The sequence below is a fragment of the Strongylocentrotus purpuratus genome, unplaced genomic scaffold (assembly GCF_000002235.5).
Source record: "Strongylocentrotus purpuratus isolate Spur 01 unplaced genomic scaffold, Spur_5.0 spur5_scaffold_13, whole genome shotgun sequence".
NCBI lineage: Eukaryota > Metazoa > Echinodermata > Echinoidea > Camarodonta > Strongylocentrotidae > Strongylocentrotus > Strongylocentrotus purpuratus.
The window spans coordinates 15,744,641-15,764,887 of NW_022145598.1; the positions used below are offsets into that span (position 1 = coordinate 15,744,641).

General features: G+C 38.1%; 1 protein-coding gene across 1 annotated transcript; it reads right to left on the reverse strand.

The window, feature by feature from the left end:
- Positions 1-3,092: 3,092 nt before the first annotated feature.
- On the reverse strand, positions 3,093-15,806 carry LOC115923202 (C-type lectin mannose-binding isoform-like). Its single transcript, XM_030983559.1, has 3 exons — positions 15,728-15,806; positions 9,707-9,990; positions 3,093-3,323 (listed from the first exon to the last, which is right to left on the reverse strand). The coding sequence occupies exons 2-3, from the start codon at positions 9,980-9,982 to the stop codon at positions 3,093-3,095; spliced, it is 507 nt and encodes a 168-aa protein (XP_030839419.1). The 5' UTR covers positions 9,983-9,990; positions 15,728-15,806.
- Positions 15,807-20,247: the final 4,441 nt, after the last annotated feature.

The following is a 20,247-nucleotide window of genomic DNA, read 5'->3' on the forward strand; positions in this document are numbered from 1 at the left end:
TTCGATATTAAATAATCTCCACCAACCCAACCCCGATCTCACCGTACTTACTGCAGGCAGAACATGACGTGATCTCCGAATTTCTACGCCCGGCGTAAAGGACTAAGGTCGTTGATAGTGCCATCTGCGGCGGCTTGAAGGAAGTGTAGGAAATATCGCAGATATCAAATATAAGAACCGGCTAGTTTCTGGACTAATGCCATATAAACCCATAATCTGGAACTATCGCTAAACCAGGTAATTACTAGCAGAAAGAAGCAACAACTTGTTTTCTTGCTAACAGTTGCTCAAACCAGACTAGGAATAGCTTTTTATTCAAAAGGGATATTTTCATTATTGTTCACAAACGCTTGCCAGATTGATAAACGCTCATTTTTTAAAAGGAGGACTTTTCCTTGCTTTTTTTCTTTCGTATGTTACAAGTTCCTCTCCTACTTACTAATGCCATGGCACAAGTTTATGGCCATTCATCTCTGCAGTGCCGGATCCAGGATTTTCAAGGGGGTGACGAAGCAAAATTTAACGCAAAGCGCATTGCAGGCGTAGAGTGAGCCCTTCCCATTGTGCAGTGACAGAGTCCCCACGTGAACCTGGTAGGAGGAGGGGTGGTTAGTCTCTGAAAGCTCTCGAGTTGTAGCACTTCGGCATTATCAGAACCTTCAAGAAGCCGTCTTGATCAATAAAACACGAACACGCACTCTCACTCTCTCTCTCTCTCTCTCTCTCTCTCTCTCCTAAAGATAACTTTATACATCATTTGTTTATCTTGTGATCTACTTCTGTTTTTACGGATGGGGTCCAGGGGCAGAGCCCTGCCGGGGGGTACTAGGGAACGATGGGTATAATATGCAGGTCATGGCTCCCATAAAAAAAAAAGTTCGCTTGAAGTTTTTATGATAGTGAAGATCTAGTTTAAAGTAAGTCTTTAGTCCTAAACGCATGAAATCAAGTCCGAAATAAGTGAATCATGCAGGGAACATCGACCCATAGATTACTGGACAAATGCTCTCATACATAGACGAAATAAATGTATCCGATCCACTTTATACATCCCTCTCTTTTTACTCAGTCCTCATTACTCACCTCACTCATAACTAACCTTGAACGCAATCGTAAATAAAAACAAACAAGCATACAAACAAGAAATGTTGTTAGTTATGACCTGTAATTCGTTTACTCCAGCTATAAAAGCATGAAATAAAGTTGGCTTAGTCGAACAGTAGAAAGGAAACATGTTGCAGTAAATGCGAAAAAAAGAAAGGAAACACTAACAAACACAGAAAAGATAATTAAACATATATTCAGTGGTACGTTACAATAATTCACTTTTTCATAAAACATTTTTTTAATGTCAAGAAGCATAATCTATCCGATCACATTTTCTTGAATTCCATGGCAAAGATATTTTTTAAAAACTGTGAGTTTAAATTTCACTCTTATCTACAGACCATATGAGGAACGATAGGTATAATTTGTAGGTCACTGCTTCCATCACGAATTGATTAAGCTTGAAGTTCCAAGATTGCCAAAATCATATTCAAGGGCAGTATTTAGTCCTATGCGCATGGTATGTAGTCCATAAAAAGGTTCATACAGGGAACATCGAACTTATTATGACCCATAGATTAATTGACAAATGCTCTCATACACAAGAGAAATACAAGTATCCAATCCACTTTTTACATCCCTGTCTTTATACTTAGTCCTCATGGCTAGCCTCACTCATGTTAAACTTGCACATAATCTCAAATTAAAATAAACAAGCAAACACACAACTACCCAAACAAATATTGTGAGATATGGCATGTAATTCATTCACTCCAGCTGTAAAAGCATAAAATAAAGTTGGCTCGGTCGAACTGTAGAAAGGATATATGTAGCAGGAAATGTGATAAGGAAAAAGGAAGGAAACACTAAAAAAAACATAGAAAGAGATGATGAAATATATGTTGAGTGGTATTTTACAGTAATTCGACTTTTCAAGTAACAGATCCTCAAATTCAAGAAGCAAAATTGATCTGATCATATTATGTAGATTTCCACAGCAAAGTTATTTCATTTAAAAAACGGCGAGTTAAAAAAAAATTTCACTCTTATCTACAGACGCTAAGGTAAATGATTAGAATTTCAGAACAACAGTTAAACACCATGATAAAAGTCTAAGACCAATTTAAAGTAGCCTTCTTAATTATAACTGAAGGTACTCATTACGGATCTAGCATCTTTAATTGACATTTTTGAGTTTGTCTCATTCTTTTTAATGTGTTAATTTTGTTTAAACAATATCATGTCAACATTTTCATCTGATATGAGTCGCTCTGCAAATGCCTTTAAATCTGAAATATTACAAGAAATAGCTGAAATATTGAACCAAACTTGCTGGCACATGTGTATGTCCCATACCCCCATTTATGTGAGCACTGAACGTGACTAAAATCGAATCTCTTTTCCCATCATTTTGATGATTCTATAACCTCAGCGTATAACAAATACTTTGTAAGTAACCTTTTCCAATTACCTCCCGACATTTTCTTTAAACATGTATTTTAAAGGGCGTGAAGTGCCTATACACACATTTATGTGAGCACTAACGTGACTAAAATCGAATATCTTATTCCATCATGTTGATGATTCTATAACCTCAGCGTATACAGCAATTAACAAAACTTTGTACATAATCTATCCCAATTGCCTCCCGACATTTTCTTTAAACATGTATTTTAAGGGCTTTACGTGCCTATACACTTCTCCCCAACAAAAAAACGGTTGGCTATTTAAAATACGGCGGGATCTATGACGGAGGCCTAACCGTTTAAAAATGGGACGGATTTCGTATACTAAACTAGAAAGAAAATCTGAATGTAAAGTTCTCCCAGGTCAATTTGTCTCTTGTAATGAAGCAAAAACACAAAATACTGACTAATGGACTGTGGAAAATAGAATCGATCAAGCATGCATCACCCCCTGAACGTTATGATAGCCCTACTAGTTTCCAAGGTTTTCAGAATGTTGTCAAAGAATTCAAATTGTAGTCTTAACCATACAGATATATCAAGGAAGCTTTGAATTCAGGGTACAGCCAACTGGGAATTCTAATTTGACACCACCTTACAAATGAAAGGCGTGTCCCTTTCACAGGGACGATCGTTCCAAGGCCGGAGGATTTCATCCCCTGCGTTCCTACGCCACAAATGGACGCAATCCTCAATGTTACCACCGTTGGACGGCTCACCCGGCAACCACCGCTCGAAGTTTAGACCAGATCCATCAGACCAAATGAAAGGTCCGTCTTGTATTGTCTGGTAGGCACCAATCCAAGCACTCTGTCCAGGACAACAACACCAAAATCAGTAATAAAAAAAATCATTACCATCAGATCAGAAGAAAGGTTTAGATCAGAAGAAGAGTGAATGTACTATTTTTTATGAACTGCAAGTAATAATGGCTTCTTATACAGTGCGACCCAGCAAAAACGAAACCGAGAATTATCGATGTTTTATCATAACCTAATCACAATTATAATTAATAAATGACACATATTTCTAAAGCTTAGATCCTCTTCTTTCATTTTATGCAACTCATATGATGCATATTTCATGCATGAGTGATTAAAAGCAATTTGAAGGAAGGAAACCAACAAATCAATTGGCGGGCTGTATCTGAATTTCGAAGAAAAATTCACATTTCTAGAAAGTTCATTTTCTGCTCTGTCATATGACACCTCAATCAGAAAAAAATAAGCCAGGAATAACAAAGTTCTGTTTGTTTAAAGTGATGCTTGCATTTCCATAATTTGATCAAACGAATTCGTTTTCACTGGCTGCCGGCCGTAGCAACAAACAAAATTGACAAAAGACTTAAAGGTGAAATTCAAAGAAAATCACAAATATATCAACTAATGTATCACTAGAAACTGGTAAGCTAACAGTTGGCCATCGTACAAGTTTTAGGTCAACTACATAACGGATGGTTTATAAAACTACAAATACAACCACCCCCATAGCAGCTGGGATATACGAGAGATTCGCCAGAAAAATAACGATGTGTTAATGACGTTACAATATGGATCAATACTGCCCAAGCAGACGACATCCCATAAAGAATGAACATAATTGCTAAGCTATTATTTGTCAAATTATGATGAGTTTAGTGCATATAAATGAAATGGCATGTCAAACCATTCAAAAAGGGATATGACCCCATTCCGATAACTAAAATCTTTTGCTTGTAAATACACAGGATAGGGGTTAATTAACAATCGAAGAAACCAGACTTTCAAATTTAAAAAAAACCCGTAATGATATTAAGGACGGCATTTGTTCCCTCTTGACGAACATACCGCGGTGTGTGCAGCTGAATATACAATGGCTTGTTATTTTGTTTACGAGCGATATATTCCTTTATTTTTGTATAGCTGCATTTGTCATCAAAATAAAACCATGCGCGGGGTTTAGAGTGAGGCAATATATTATATATTTAGCCTGACGGTAGTGAAGTAAGAGAAAGAACTCAAGAGAAGATGAAAACACAGGCACTGAAAATGTGTGAGATGTCATGGGACATCGTCTGCTTGTGCAAATCATGTCCATACTGTGATCTCACACATCTCAGCAGCGTTCGGAGAGCTCTTCATGTGCTATGCCGGGGTTGTATTTAAGCGTTTTGTAATTTATAATAATCATTAATTACAGAATGTTTCCAAGCATTGAATTTTGATAACCTTGTCGAATCAAAGTTTCAACTTGGCAATAATGAAAATAAAGTTAGTTTTTAAAATCAATGAATACCTACTAACTCCGTCTCGTTGTCGATGAGACATAGACGAAAGGCTTCATGCATGGCTGATTGTCAATGAAACAGGGTTAAGTCTTTTGGCGATTCTCCTTGTTGCTACGGCAGGCAGCCAGTGAAAACGAACTTGTTAAATCAAATAATGGAAATGCAAGCATCACTTTAAACAAACAGAACTTTGACATTCCTGGCTATTTTTTTCCTGATTGAGGTGTCATATGAAAGAGCAGAAAATGAACTTTCTGGAAATGTGAATTTTTCTTCGAAATTCAGATACCGCCCGCTAGATGACTGTTTGGTTTCCTTCCTTCAAATTGCTTTTAAAGGCAGGCTTTACTACTTCAGCCAGAAGGGATTAGGCCGCCCAGCGAGCCAGCGAGGTCACTGTGACAGGTGGCTATCTCATTAACTCAGCTCTCATTTAACATAAGAAAAAGAGGATCACGGGGGGCCAACAGGCACCGATTGGGGAAGTTTTCTGTATAGAGGGAGCAAGAAGCTACAAGTATGGCAATGTGCCTTTAATCACTCATGCGTGAAATATGCATCATATGAGTTGCATTAAATGAAAGAAGAGGATCTAAGCTTTATAAATATGTGTCATTTTTTAAATTATAATTGTGAGTAAGTTATGAAAAAACAGATAATTCTCGGTTTCGTTTTTTCTGGGTCGCACTGTATAGCGCTCATATCCGTGGCGCCTTGTTACTCGTGGCACTTATACATTATTACCCTAGTTATAGCCAGGGCTTCCTACCCATTGATTACTGGGTGAAGATTGGCAACTATAGATTAATGTCTTGCCAAAGAACATTAGTGCAGGGCTGGATTCCGAACGAACGCCGTTCCCCGTAATCTATAACATTAGCATGGTGGGACATTGGAAAAGAAAACAATACTCTTGACGGTTCAAATGAATAGAACAATATGCCGTTGTAGTGTCACGAATTTTAATAAATTCTGAGGACGATTTATATTCGCCATTTCACCCTTTCATCTACTCTCCCTTCCCTGCAACCTGTTTCTCTCTTTACCTCTTTCTTTCTCTCTCTTCCTCTTTCTCTCTTTCTCCCCCCTCCCCTATCCCCTTCCCCCTCTCTCTATTTGCTCTTTCTTTCTTCCCCCCTAATTCATTGGGGGGGGGGGGGTTATGTGCCCCCTTTCCTTCTTACGTTTCATGTGTTCAAATACTACTTGCAAGTTATTTTTCACTGGAATTATCCGTCATTATTAATTAATCATATTAAAAGGCGCATCAAAGTGTTTACTGCTTTGTCACTATAAAAGAGCCTTTACTTAAAGTGATTTTATGTTATTTATCCCATTAAAAAAATCACACATATACAGTGTGTGTAATTATGTATATATATTGCCAGAGAACCCTCGTACTAAAATCTTAAATATTCTACATGTACTAAGTCAGCCCCTATCTGTTTTTCTCTCTCCCCTCTTTCTCTCTGCATTTGTTTCTCTTTCTTTCTCTCTCATTATCTCTCTATACCGCTCTCTTTACACCATGTCCCCTCTATCCCTTTCTATCTCACTCTCTCTCTCTCTCTCTTACTTAAACTGTGTATCACTATATAGCTAATAAACCTAATGTATTTTTACCCTTTACATGTTACATCGCTACTATAGGATTTCCTGGTCAAATTCGCGAGTTTGTCATTCAAATGAATTTGTCTTGCGTTCAAATTCGACGGTATCAGTGCAGTCAGGTATATCTCGGGTTTATATTCCCTTTTCTAGTTTTCAAATCTATGGATTTTTCGTTAGAATCTACGTATGTTTCATTCAAGTTAATGAACAAGGTGCTTCTTTCGCTATTTGGTCATTCGATTTTAATAGCGCAACACGATTTTCTGACAACGCGACGGTGTACTTTTAGCATTCTAATTCATTTGTAGCATTCAAATAAGCACTTTGTGCACTTAAATTGATGGTCAATATACATTTCTCGTTTATTACACACTTTTTATAGCTCATTCTTTTTCTTTCAAGATTGTTTTTTCATGTGTATTTTATCATATTTCATTTTCTTGCATTTATACACTTATATTTATTAGATTTATCTGATATCCATCAGCATTTAAGTTTGATTGTTAAGAAGAAAAAAATGACTTGCATCTACGGACCTGATGGTCTCAGTATATTTGTAAATGTTCATGTAAGGAAGTTGTTTGTCTTACTGATGTTTTATCATAAATTTATCATAATTTCATCATAATTTCATTATGGAAGAAGGGTACAATATTTTGACTGGGGTAGGGACTAGAGTTAACAATTTGAACATGATTCATTATTTAGCCATGTCGTTAGCCATCGATCTGCTGGCGGGCAAGTAAACTATGAAACTCTCTAAGAAAAATAGAGGGGTGTGCTGGGTATAAGAGACGATGTGAATTACTTTTGTAAAATTCCGAGTCTGTAGTAAAAAAAAAAAAAAAAAAAAAGGTGATTGAGGGTACCCCCACCTTTCCCGGGTATATGAACATGTCCGTGCAGAAATGCCATATCCCTTCTTTACCTTATGTCTGACTACACCCATCTGCATTGTCCTGAAAATATATAAATGGAACAACAGCTTAGACCCCAATGGTAAATCATGCATTTTAACTGTATTATTTAAAAACTGTAACAATTTGTTGCAATTCTTCCCCCTAACATTCCTTACTTTAATAAAAATCTTACGAATATGAATGACAGGTGTTAATTTGAATGATAAAACTTACGCTTCGACAAGTGAATATTAATTTGAATGCTAGTTGAGCAGTTTCTAAATTGAATGACAGATCTATGAAACCCTTCGACCAAAATCCTAAATTAAATACAAAAACTGGAAAATTGAATGATAATTGGCATGGCAAAGCCGATCTGCGCTAACTTAAATGCAAAGTAAAGGAATTCGAATGACAAACACGCGAATTTGGCCGGAAATCCCAGATTATGTTGTTTTTTTGTTGTTTTTTTTGCATTCATCAAAGGGCGTCCTTGTAAGTTATTGCTCGGAGCCGTGTAAACAAAGATTCTGTATTGTTTTGTTGGGAAAACACAAAGAATGTGCATTAGAGTATCTCCAACTGAAGCCGAGTTGGCCAATTTGTGTGCTGTACTATCAGAGGACATTCGTACTTGCGCATGCCGACGTCCTCTTCATAAGTTAGGCATACGTTACACATAAGCTAGACACACTTTAAAGATAAAGGTGAGTTCCGGTAATGCGATTGCATTGTGAAAGAAAAGGTGTGGAATGGATCAGAAAAAATTGATCATATAGCATGTAAGTATTGGTGTGTACTGCAAGGTTCTGGAGTCATCAAAATCATCATAAATTTGGCCCAGTCTTGGTAACGTAACAATCACTATACACAGAAAGATGTATATGGGAAAAAACAAATGGTGTCGGGGCTAGTACTACCTTGATTTCCTTATCTTTCTCATCACTCAGCCAGTATACATTTTCTTCCAAAAATTTTGGCACTTGACATTTATTTGTAATCTTGAACATTCAGTGTAAGTTTCGTTAGATTCTGTGAGAATTCATTTTTTTAAACCAGAACTCAAGTTTATCTTTAAACGGAACTAACCCTTCTAACTAAGCCATGCCCAGGAAACTTTTTTTGTTAAAGGCAATCCAACCATTGTAATACGTTCATTTGAATGAAAGCAGAAAAGCCAGATAAGCAGAATGGCGAAAGTTGGAAATACATCGGTCCAATAATAACAAAGTTATGAATATATGAAAATATGAGATCACTACACCTATCCGAATCTCAAATTGTCAATTTTGTCAGTGGATTGTGATGTACCGTGTGAGTCAATACACAAATTTACATCTAGAAAATTGCTAATTATTTTAAAAATCATCTATGAACAGTATATTGTTATACATGTTATGAAAGAGCGTTCTATCCGAAATCATTTGGCATCATTTTTGTGTGGTATGGGCATTGTTTGCGAGAGTGCAAAAATCGACTTGCGCCAAAGTGATGCCTACAGTATGTGATATGTTGGGATTAAAGTGAGAGAATGAATTTAATGTATCAAATGAGATTAATTGCATATGCTTTTTGCAGAAGCAAAGTCACACACACACACATACACACGCACCCACGCGCGCACACATGTTCGTTGATATGTGATATTCGATATTTGATATGTGTGGCATGATTAATTTTGTTTGGGATGTTATTTGGATCTGCAATGACCGATTTAATACCCAAATCCCATTTTTTTTTATTCAAACATCACATGAGCAACTTTGGCGCAAGTCGATTTTCGCACTCTCGTAAACAATGTCTCCTGTTCATACAAGCGTGAACACATACCACACAAAAATGATACCAAAATGATTCGGGATAAAAAACACTCTTTCATAAGGTGAATAATAGTTTACTGTTCATAGATGATTTTTAAAAAAATAGCAATTTCATAGGTGTAGGCTTAAACTTTGTTTGACTAACACGGTAGTGACGGATAAGTCTTTCATTTGTTGTGTACAAACGTATCGCTAATTTCTGTTTTTCACCCATGTGCCTTCACCCTTTGGGCACTAGTCAAAATGTATTATGGAGAGTACATTATTTAAAGGTCCTCTAAAAAGAAAAGATCATCCCAAGTCATACATTTTTCAAAAATTGAAATTTCAGTCATTTTGTGTTTTGGCACAAGAGGGAAAGTTGTCCGCTACTACATCACATAGACACTAAAAACCGATTCAGCCAATTTGTATAACCCATATCGATAGTGATTGTAAATTTTTAAATTCATAACTGTCTCAATTTTGTCCGATTTCTTTCAAACTTCCACCAGTGTGCTTCTCTGATTATCGTGATTTCTTGTAGAGCAGTTTGCTACCAAGGTTAGATTTCCTTTTAATTAACAGTCTAAGCTAAAGTAGGTCATCCATATTTACATGATCCCTTGTAAAGTCTGCAGAAGAGCGGAAAAGTTCGTAAGCGAAGGCGTTCTCCTGTTCCGTGTGGATGGATACTAAGTCAGCCCGTCCGTTGAAGGAGTAGTGATCCCTGCAGCGATCCCGAGCCTCTGCCCAAGGGACCCGCTCCCCGAAGTAACGGTAGCAGTTCCCGTTAAATGGAAGCCAGAACTGAGGGCATGGAAGATACACATTGGCATCTAAGCCGCGAAATGCCACGGCTAGAAGGACCATTGATGCAAGCAGAAGCTTCATGTTGATTACTGGAGAGTCAAAGAAGAAGAGTGAGAAACTATTCCAAATTAACGACTCTAATTTTCACCCAAGAACCACTAAATCATGTATGTTCTATCTGGCGTACAATAAGTGTATTTATAGTACGTTAGCCCCCTCCCACCCCCCCCCCCCCCAGAAAAAAGGGTTTAATTTGTTTGGTACCACCTCTTCACAAGGAATTTAGGACCTAAACCTTTAAGCTCCTAGCAATGTAATAGCAAATCCCTCAATGTCCGCAGACTCATACTGAGAAGGAGAAAGCTTAAGGGTGCCGTAACACATTACAACAACCCCCCCCCCCCCGAAAAAAAGGTTAGTCATACCAATACAATCAACCACCCCGATCAACACACTGTTATCGTTTGACCGCTGACTGGGACTTAGCCTTGTGCTCTTTGATACTTTTGCTAGTTGATTATATTTCCAGTAATATCATGGGAATACTTATACGCTAGCCTCAGGCACGTAAACAGGGGGGGGGGGGGGGGGGGGGTTGGGGGGTTAAACCCCTCCCTTTGGTATTTTTATGTGTGTAAACCCCCCCCCCCCCCCATAACGCCCATACCCCCCCCCCCCCCCCTTTGGATTTTTTTTTTTTTTTTTTTTTAATTATTTAAAAAAAAAAATTAAAAAAATATTCCCATGGCTGACCTAAAAAAGGATACCTTACCCCCCCCCCCAACGGAGCAAAATGTCAAATGTTCAAATTTCGAGACCAAATGGAAACGTTGTATCATCCGCTCAATCTGACTTGCGTGTATAAAACAAATAAGCATTTTTCCATGAAAAAGTGAAGTTTTCTAAAATATGCGTTTCTTTCCAGCATTGGGGCGCCCGCAAATCACTCGGGTAACATTTCATAAAGTATAATATAAAAAGGCCATATGCAAATTTTTGTACTTTTGTCGGAAAAATACATTTATCCAGCACAATGTCGTCTCTTTTTGCGTTGGAGAAGAGCAAATAGCGAGTTTCAATCACACTTTGGCCGCTCACGCAAGCTCTCACTCGTTTCACTGTGGTCAAGCGACTTTGGGGCAAGCGGTTAATGAAAATGCTAATCGTTAGCTTTCTTTTGGTATTAAACTTGTTTTGATTGATTGTATAATTTTGTCGGAATAAAGGTAACAAAAAGGCTCGACCAATCACTTATCAGCGTCTGAATTGACCTTTTGACCTTGAATTCCAAGGGATGCAAGCGCACTAATGACGTCATGTTCGCTAAATCGGTGTATTTTATCGTGAAATGCGACACTTTCACAATGTTTATATATCTTTTAGATTTATTAGTAAGATATAAGATATTTTTTCTGATATCACTGAAGTTTTGGGTTTTATTTAATGAGTAATTTTACTGTTTTAATTTACTGGATCGTACCATTAAAGTCGCAGGGTAGAATTAAGATGCATTTTCCAACCGCCCCAAAATTTAATTTACGTTCCGACATTCTGTTAAATGGGTTCGTGTTGTTAAGAATCCACTGCTTTCTGCTCCAACAAACGTCCACATGCGGATTCGTTTATCAACTAAATTATTCAAATTTATGGATGCTTCCTAGCTTCCTAGGTGTTTGTGTTGCTGTTGAAGCATTTCATTTACATGCTATCATTCTGTGTACTCCAATTGCCAGAACGCAAAATTCATTTTGGTTTTATAGTTTCATCGGAGTCGTTTATCAACTATATGTATTCAAATTTATGAATGCTTCCTCCCCAGGAGTTTGTGGTGTTTATGCATTTCATTCACCTGCTATCATTCTTTGTACTCCAATTGTTAGAATACAAAATGCATTTTGGTTTTATAGTTTCATGCAATAAGTAAGTCAATAAAAGAGTATGTTCTGCACAATAAAAACAATGTGTGTCCCTATTGTACAATGTAATGTGTCCCCTCATTTTGTAATAGTTAATTTACCCATTCACATAATGGAACTACCTGCCCGATGATGCCAGTGGTCTGTGACCCCTGAGCACTCAACACCGTGTGGGAGTCAGTTTGTGTTCAACTTCTTTTATGAGACAAATACAAGCAAACGTTTCCATATGCACCCCCCAAACCCCCCACCCCCCCCCCCCCCCCCTTGAAAAAATCTTGCGTACGCGCCTGGCTAGCCATAACTTTACTAGATCTTATTCCTTTTCCCTTCATATTCTTTTCCTTTCTTCTTCTTCTATTCTTCTGTTTCGTCTTATATGTTTATATTGTATTGATGTAGGGCGTATCAAACCCATGCATAAAAGTTACATGCTTTAAATAAAGAAGTACGCCATCTTCCCTCTATTAAAAACTATTTTTATGTTGAATTTCTTGATTGATCAGAAATACATTTAATAATAATAATAATAATACGAAAAATTTAAATAGCGCTTGTGACATAAAAGTTTCAAAACGCTGTACACAAATCAAAATTACTTTTAAAAAAAATCAATATTACTAATGGAATAGTTAGTCCTTTGTTGTGTTTGCCGTTTCTTTTCTCAATGACAGGCCAGGTTGGAATTTGTGAGCTGAACAGATTGAGGACTAAGCGTATCTCTCAATACGCTCAACCAGGGGCGTACGCAGGGGGGGGGGGGGTTTGGGGGTTCAAACCCCCCCCTTTGGTATTTTTATGTACGTAAACCCCCCCTAAAAAAACCTAAAACCCCCCCCCCCCCTTTGGGTTTTTTTTTTTTTTTTTTTTATTATTATTATTTAAAAATAAATAAATAAAAAAAAAAAATTATACCCACGGCTAACCTAAATAAGGTGACCTTACCCCCCCCCCCCCCAACGACCAAAAATGTCAAATTATGAAATTTCGAGACCAAAAAAAAAAAAAAATGTGTCCGCGTACAACGAATCGTCTTCTTTCTCTAATAATTTAATGAAACGTCAAAGCTTCCGCGCAAAGCGCAGGAGGGGGAACTGAATTCAGAGAAGGATTAAGAGTCGAGAATGGAACAACGAATCATCTTCTTTCTCTAATAATTTCATTAAAATATGAAAGATTCTCGCGGGAGGGGTGGGGCTGAATTCAGTCAAGTCATGAGAGTCGATTATGGTACAACAAATCTTCTTTCTCTAATAATTAATGAAGGGGCAAAGCTTCCGCGCTTCGCGAGGGCGGGAGGAAACTGAATTCAAACAAGGATTAAGAGTCGAAAATGGTACAACGAATCGTCTTCTTTCTCTTAAAATTTAAAGAAAGGTCAAAGCTTCCACGCTTCGCGCAAGAGGGGAAAACTGCATTCAAACGAGGATTAAGAGTCGAGAATGTTACAACGAATCGTCTTCTTTCTCTAATTATTTAAGGAAACGTCAAAGCTTCCGCGCCTCGCGCGGGAGGAGGAAAACTTAATTCAGACAAGGAATACGAGTCTAGAATGGTACAACAAATCGTCTTCTTTCTCTAATAATTAAAGAAAGGTCAAAGCTTCCACGCTTCGCGCGTAATGGGGGGGGGACAGTTTTTGATATCTTTTCTCGTTTATTTTGGTGATAAATAACACTTTCACAAAATACATACTTGCTCAAATTGTTGCTCGCTCGCTTCGCTCACTAACTGAATTGTGAAACCAGAAAATTATTTTTTTCGGGCTAGAGGCTATAGCCCCCCCCCCCCCCCCCCCGATGAAAATGTCAAAAATTGTACCGGTATAGTGCTTCTAATATGACCTTGAAAAAACTGTCTGCGCAATTTTCAAATTTTCTCGTCTGATATGAGTTGCTCTGCAAATGCCTTTAGATCTAAAATATTACGAGAAATAGCTGAAATATTGAACCAAACTTCCAGGCACATGTATATGTCCTATATCCCCATTTATGTGAGCACTGAACGTGACTAAAATCGAATCTCTTTTTCCATTATTTTGATGATTTTATAACCTCAGCGTATACATCAATTAACAAATACTTTGTAATTAACCTTTCCCAATAGCCTCCCGACATTTTCTTTAAACATGTATTTTAAAGGGCTTGACGTGCCTATACACCTCCCCTCCCCCCCCCCCCCCCCCCTCAAAAGAAAAATACGGCGGGATCTATTACGGAGGCCTAACCGTTTAAAAATGGGACGGATTTCGTATACTTAACTAGAAAGAAAATCTGAATGTGAACTTCTCCCAGACTGTCAGTTTGTCTCTTGTAATGAAGCAAAAACACAAAATACTGACATGGTATGTAGTCCAAAAAAAAAGTTCATACAGGGAACATCGAACTTATTATGACCCATAGATTAATTGACAAATGCTCTCGTACAGGCGCGTAGCCAGGGGGGCACGAGGGGGCACGTGCCCCCTATAATTTCCAGGATCGGTTGAAATTTTGTAGACCCCTTTTTTGACCTCGATCGATTACATGTATGTGCCCCCCCCCCAAATATCAAACTCTGGCTACGTGCCTGCTCTCGTACACAAGAGAAATGCATGTATCCAATCCACTTTTTACATCCCTGTCTTTATACTTAGTGCTCATGGACAGCATCACTCATGTTAAACTTGCAGATAATCTCAAATTAAAACAAACAAACACCTAAACAAATATTGTGAGATATGGCATGTAATTCATTCACTCCAGCTATAAAAGCATAAAATAAAGTTGGCTAAGTCGAACTGTAGAAAGGAAACATATAGCAGGAAATGTGATAAGAAAAAGGAAGGAAACACTAAAAAAAACATAGAAAGAGGTGATGAAATATATGTTGAGTGGTATTTTACAGTAATTCGACTTTACAAGTAACAGATCCTCAAATTCAAGGAGCAAAATTAATCTGATCATATTTTGTAGATTTCCACAGAAGTGGCGGATCCAGGGGGCCGAAACGGCCGCGGCCCCCCCCCCCCTATTGGCGGCGCAAAAAAAAGGAAGAAAAAAAAGAGAAAGAAAAGAAGAGAAAAAAAGAAAGGAGAAGAGGAAGAAAGAAGGAGAAGAGAAAAATGGAGAAGAAAAAGGAAAAAAAGAAGAGAAAGGAAAATAGAAGAGAAAAGATAAAGAAAAAGCCCCCCCCCCCCCTCCCTCCCACTCCGGGGTCGGAGGGACCGAATTTGTGTTCCCAAAATGGACTGTGGAAAATAGAATCGGTCAACCATGCATCACCCCCTGCACGTTATGATAGCCCTACTTAGTCAATCTATGCTGCTAGCGCTACTAGTTTACAAGGCTTTCAGAATGTTGTCAAATAATTCAAATGGTAGTCTTAACCATACAGATATAACAAGGAAGCATCGAATTCAGGGTACAGCCTTATTGGGAATTCTACTTTGGCACCACCTTACAAGGGAAAGCAAACAATCTTGAAGAACAAGGCTCATAAATACGTAAAACCATTGACACCGAGATGATCAGAAATACATGTATACACACGAGAGGGAGAGAGAGAGAGAGAAGCAAAGATAGATATCAAGCAAAGGGAGGAGAGAACAGGGAATCTGCTACAAACTTAGCTTTAAAGCCTCAGATTATATAGACAAAATAGAACTAAAATATACTGCTTCATTCCGTTTGATCCACACCATAAACTAGTATTACCTACTTTTGTCCATCTGTTTGCCTCTAACACGTTTTCACACAAACTTGGAAAAATACACTTCCAAACTACATAGTCTACCCACATACATTCGTTTTTTTTTTCTTTTTTACATTTTTATCCCACTTTCGTGTTTAAAATCCCGCATTTGTCATACTCTATCAAAGCGATACACAATACAATCTCGCCCAATCTAGGCCTCATCTGCTATTCTTACCTTCGTAATAATTGTATTGAATTCAAGAGAACGTTGACAATGTAGAAACCCCTTCGATGATGAAAACTTTGTCGGAAGAATAATTTGAGCTTCAGACGAGTCAAGATGGCGAGGAGTCGCATAGAGTCCAACTTCAAATGACTGCGCATTTGGCAGTGGTATGCATGAACTGTTTCAAATGTAACTCACATTATGCAGGCATACATGTGCAACAGAATGGCAAGCAAGATGAAAAGAATATGACAATCGATAGGCACTGTTGCACTTTGCAAATAAAATGATTTGAATTTGGTCCCTGTTCCATCAAAAGTATTATCAGTCTGTGACAAAACAGAATATCTGATAATAGTATATGCTACTGATATCCTTGGATTTGTCAATTGGATCCGAACATTTTGTTACAGCATTGTGGCACTTGTGATTGATAAAAGGATGAAGATGCTCAACCACCCCTGAGACAAATTTCTTTTTACCAGTGTTTCCATTTTGTATTTCTTTCAGAAAATTTCTGTATTGACAAAAAAAATGATAATAACCATCCATTTTTCACAGTTCTCACGCTTGCTGGGTTACGCCCTTCGAAAAAGGTAATACGGTCACGTGGTCTTGATGACGCATTCGACGTTATTGCGGGCATATCCGAGTGGTCCTACAACTAAGGATCTTACAATCTCATTGTAATCCATAAATGAAACGTACTGGGATTATCAAGTGCATATAATGTTTGGGATAAATGTCTTGTTTTTCCCAATTAATATCATAGTTTGCCTTTTTGAAGACCTTTAATATCTAAGTCATCCTCCTTTTCACCGGAGAGACTCCTGCAGTGACGTTGTAAACAGTTGCACAGTACATCTTCGAAACTGGGCTTTTTTTCTGAGCGTTCTGAGCCGTCATTTTTAAGGCTAGATTCCAGAATTATTGATGATTTCTAAGAAAAATCATTGTCATGTCCGGGATCTCCATCAAAAATTATTCTACATGTCTTTTGTTACTTCATTTTTTTAGCCGTTTCGGTTAGATAGGCCATTTAAATTCCTGTACACAGAACAGGGGCGGTGGATGGCTTTTTCAAAGTGGGGGGATGAACTAAAAGGTCACTTTCTGGAAGAAAAAAGGGGTAGCCCTACCTACCAATGAAAATCTCAAAGCAAAAATAGACGAGTCACTTTCTGGAAGAAAAAAAAGGGGTAGGCCTACCTACAAAGGAAATTATTAAACGCTCACCAGCCCTGTTTTTTTTTTCGCTGGGAGTCCTAATTTAATGATCACTCATCCTTCGGCTAACAGCAAGTATGTAGGCGGATGTCGCGGCGTTGGTGTGGTGGAGATCAAAATTAAATATGCCAAATTGTGGACTAGTTTAGTTATAGCAGTGTATTTTTAGGCAATATAATTTAGAATTTAGATTTCTGTTGATGTTATTAGACCTTAGTTGTAGTGAAAGTTGATTGACAATAGTTAGCCTGGTCGCCCAAGTCGTGAAATGCCCATTAGGTAAAAAAAAGACAAGATTTATTTGCCCTTCGAAGTCCAAGGAAAGACTGTTTGTTTGTTTTTTATCTAAAAATTTGAAAATTGACATTTTTCTTTGTTGGGAGGGGGGGGGGTAAGGTCACCTTTTTAAGGTCAGCCATGGGCATAATTTTTGTTATTCTATTTTTTTTTTTTATTATTAAAAAAAAAAAAAAAAATCCAAAGGGGGGGGGGGGGGTTTACACACATAAAAATACCAAAGGGGGGTTCAACCCCCAAACCCCAGCCCCCCCCCCCCCCTGCGTACGCGCCTGCTCCCAGTCAAAAGGGAAAATGTCATTATTGTTCACAAATGCTTGCCAGATTGATAAACGCCCATTATTTCAAAATGGAGGAATTTTCCTTGGTATGTTGCAAGTTCTTCTCCTACTTACTTATGTCATGGCATACGTGTATGTCTATTCACCTCTGCAGTGCCGGATCCAGGACTTTCAACAAAAAAGGGGGAGGGGTGACGAAGCAAACGTATACGCAAAGCGCACTGTGAACGAGTAAGAGTGAGCCCTTCTCATTGTGCAGTGACAGAGTCCCCGTGTGGACCTGGAGGGGGGGGGGGGGAGGGGTGGTTAGCCCCTGAAAACTCTCGAGTTGTATCACTTCGGCATTATCAGAACCTTCAAGAAGCCGTCTTGATAAAAAAAACACACACACGCACTCTCTCTCACTCTCTCTCTCTCTCTCTCTCTCTCTAAAGATAACTTTATACATCAATTTTTTGTCTTGTGATCCACTTCTGTTTTTACGGATGGGGTCCAGGGGCAGAGCCCTTCCGGGGTACTAGGGAACGATGGGTATAATATGCAGGTCTTGGCTCCCATAACAAACAAAAAAATTTCGCTTGAAGTTTTTATGATAGTAAATATCTAGTTTAAAGGAAGTCTTTAGTCGCATGAAATCGCATGAAATCAAGTCCGAAATAAGTGAATCATGCAGGGAACATCGAATTTAAGTTGACCCATAGATTACTTGACAAATGCTCTCGTACACAGACGAAATAAATGTATCCGATCGATTTTATACATCCCTCTCTTGCAGGCGCGTACGCAGGGGGGGGGGGGGGGGGGGGGGGGGTGGGGAGGGGGTTGAACCCCCCTCCTTTGGTATTTTTATGTGTGTAAACCCCCCTAAAACCCACCTAACCCCCCCTTTGGTTTCCCCCCCCCCCCGCTTATTCAGCTGCTGGCTGAGTCGTTGCGAAATTTTCAACCCGATTTCAAAATTGTAAACCCCCCCCCCTTGAAAAAATCCTGCGTACGCCACTGCTCTCTTTATACTTAGTCCTCATGACTAGACTAACTCATGTTAACCTTGAACAAGGTCGAAAATAAAAACAAACAAACAAACAAACAAATATTGTTAGATATGGCCTGTAATTCATTTACTCCAGCTATAACAGCATAAAATGAAGTTAGCTTAGTCGAACAGTATAAAAAGGAAATACGTTGCAGTAAATGCTAGAAGAAAAGGAAAGAAAACACACAAAAGGAAGATAGAGATGATGAAACAAATATTCAGTGGCATATAATAATAGTTCGCCTTTTTAAATAACATATCTTCAATTTAAAAGAGCAAAATTTATCTGATCATATTTTGTAGATTTCCACATCAAATTTATTTTATTTCAAAAACCGGCGAGTCTAAATTTCACTAGCATCTCCATATGCTAAGGTAAATGTCAAAACATGACAAAAGTCTAAAACCAATTAAAAGTATCCTTCTTAAAATTGACATTGCGCTCACTCGTGGCGAGAAGGCTGAGAGCTGGTACAGGGATGAGAATTTTGTGTTTTTCTCTTTCTTTTAAATGTGTTACTTTTGGTTTAGTTTAAATAATATTACGGCAAAAATGTCCTCTGAAATGAATTGCTCTGCAATTGCCTTCAAATCTGAAATAAAAAGAGAAATAGCTAAAAGTGTTGGAATAAACTTTCAAGCCACACGTGTGTGTTCCATATACTCAATACTGTAAACACTGAACGTGACTAAGATTGCATATCCTTTTCCATCATTTTGATGATTATACACTGTTGGTCATAATGGTGGAATATTTATTTTTACCCCAGTTTAGGGAAGGATTTTTAAAAATTATTTATTTCTAATAGATCTAAATAATGGCATACATTCTCAGATTTTATTGAATATTAATTTGCGAGTGTTTGTTTTGCGTGACTGCTTAATCATATGTGTGCTACTATGCTAATCAGCTAAGGGACCTACGTCCTTAAGTCATAATTGACAGTAATGAGGATTAATGCCTCACAAAAGGGCACTAATATATAGCTGATCGATACGATTTTTATCCTGGGGCCTCACAGTAACGAGGCCACTGCTTAGCCCCTGAATCATGACTGTACGCAGTGTTTGCTAGGGTACGCGGCCCCTTCCACAAATCCCCCAAAACGAAGAAAATGCAATAAATTGTCAAAAATTCATTGCATTTTCCCCCGGCCCCCTACAGGAAAAATTCCTCTGTAGGGCCATGCATTATGGTTCAAGGCATGGCCACACAGAGGAATTTTTCCTGTAGGGGGCCGGGGGAAAATGCAATGAATTTTTGACAATTTATTGCATTTTCTTCGTTTTGGGGGATTTGTGGAAGGGGCCGCGTACCCTAGCAAACACTGCGTACAGTCATGATTCAGGGGCTAAGCAATAGCCTCGTTACTGTGAGGCCCCAGGATAAAAATCGTGCTGATCAGCTATATTAGTGCCCTTTTGTGAGGCATTAATCCTCATTACTGTCAATTATGATTTAAGGACGTAGGTTCCCTAGCTGATTAGCATAGTAGCACACATATGATATAGCAGTCACGCAAAACAAACACTCGCAATTTAATATTCAATAAAATCTGAGAATGTATGCCATTATTTAGATCTATTAGAAATAAATAATTTTTAAAAATCCTTCCCTAAACTGGGGTAAAAAATAAATATTCCACCATTATGACCAACAGTGTATAACCTCAGCGTATACAGCAATTCTT

Coding starts and splice junctions, on each gene's coding strand:
- LOC115923202 (XM_030983559.1), bottom strand. CDS start 9,982: ATGAAGCTTCTGCTTGCATCAATGGTCCTTCTAGCCGTGGCATTTCGC. Junction 3,324..9,706: donor CAGACTTTACAAGGGATCAT/GTAAATATGGAT, acceptor TGTCCTGGACAG/AGTGCTTGGATTGGTGCCTA.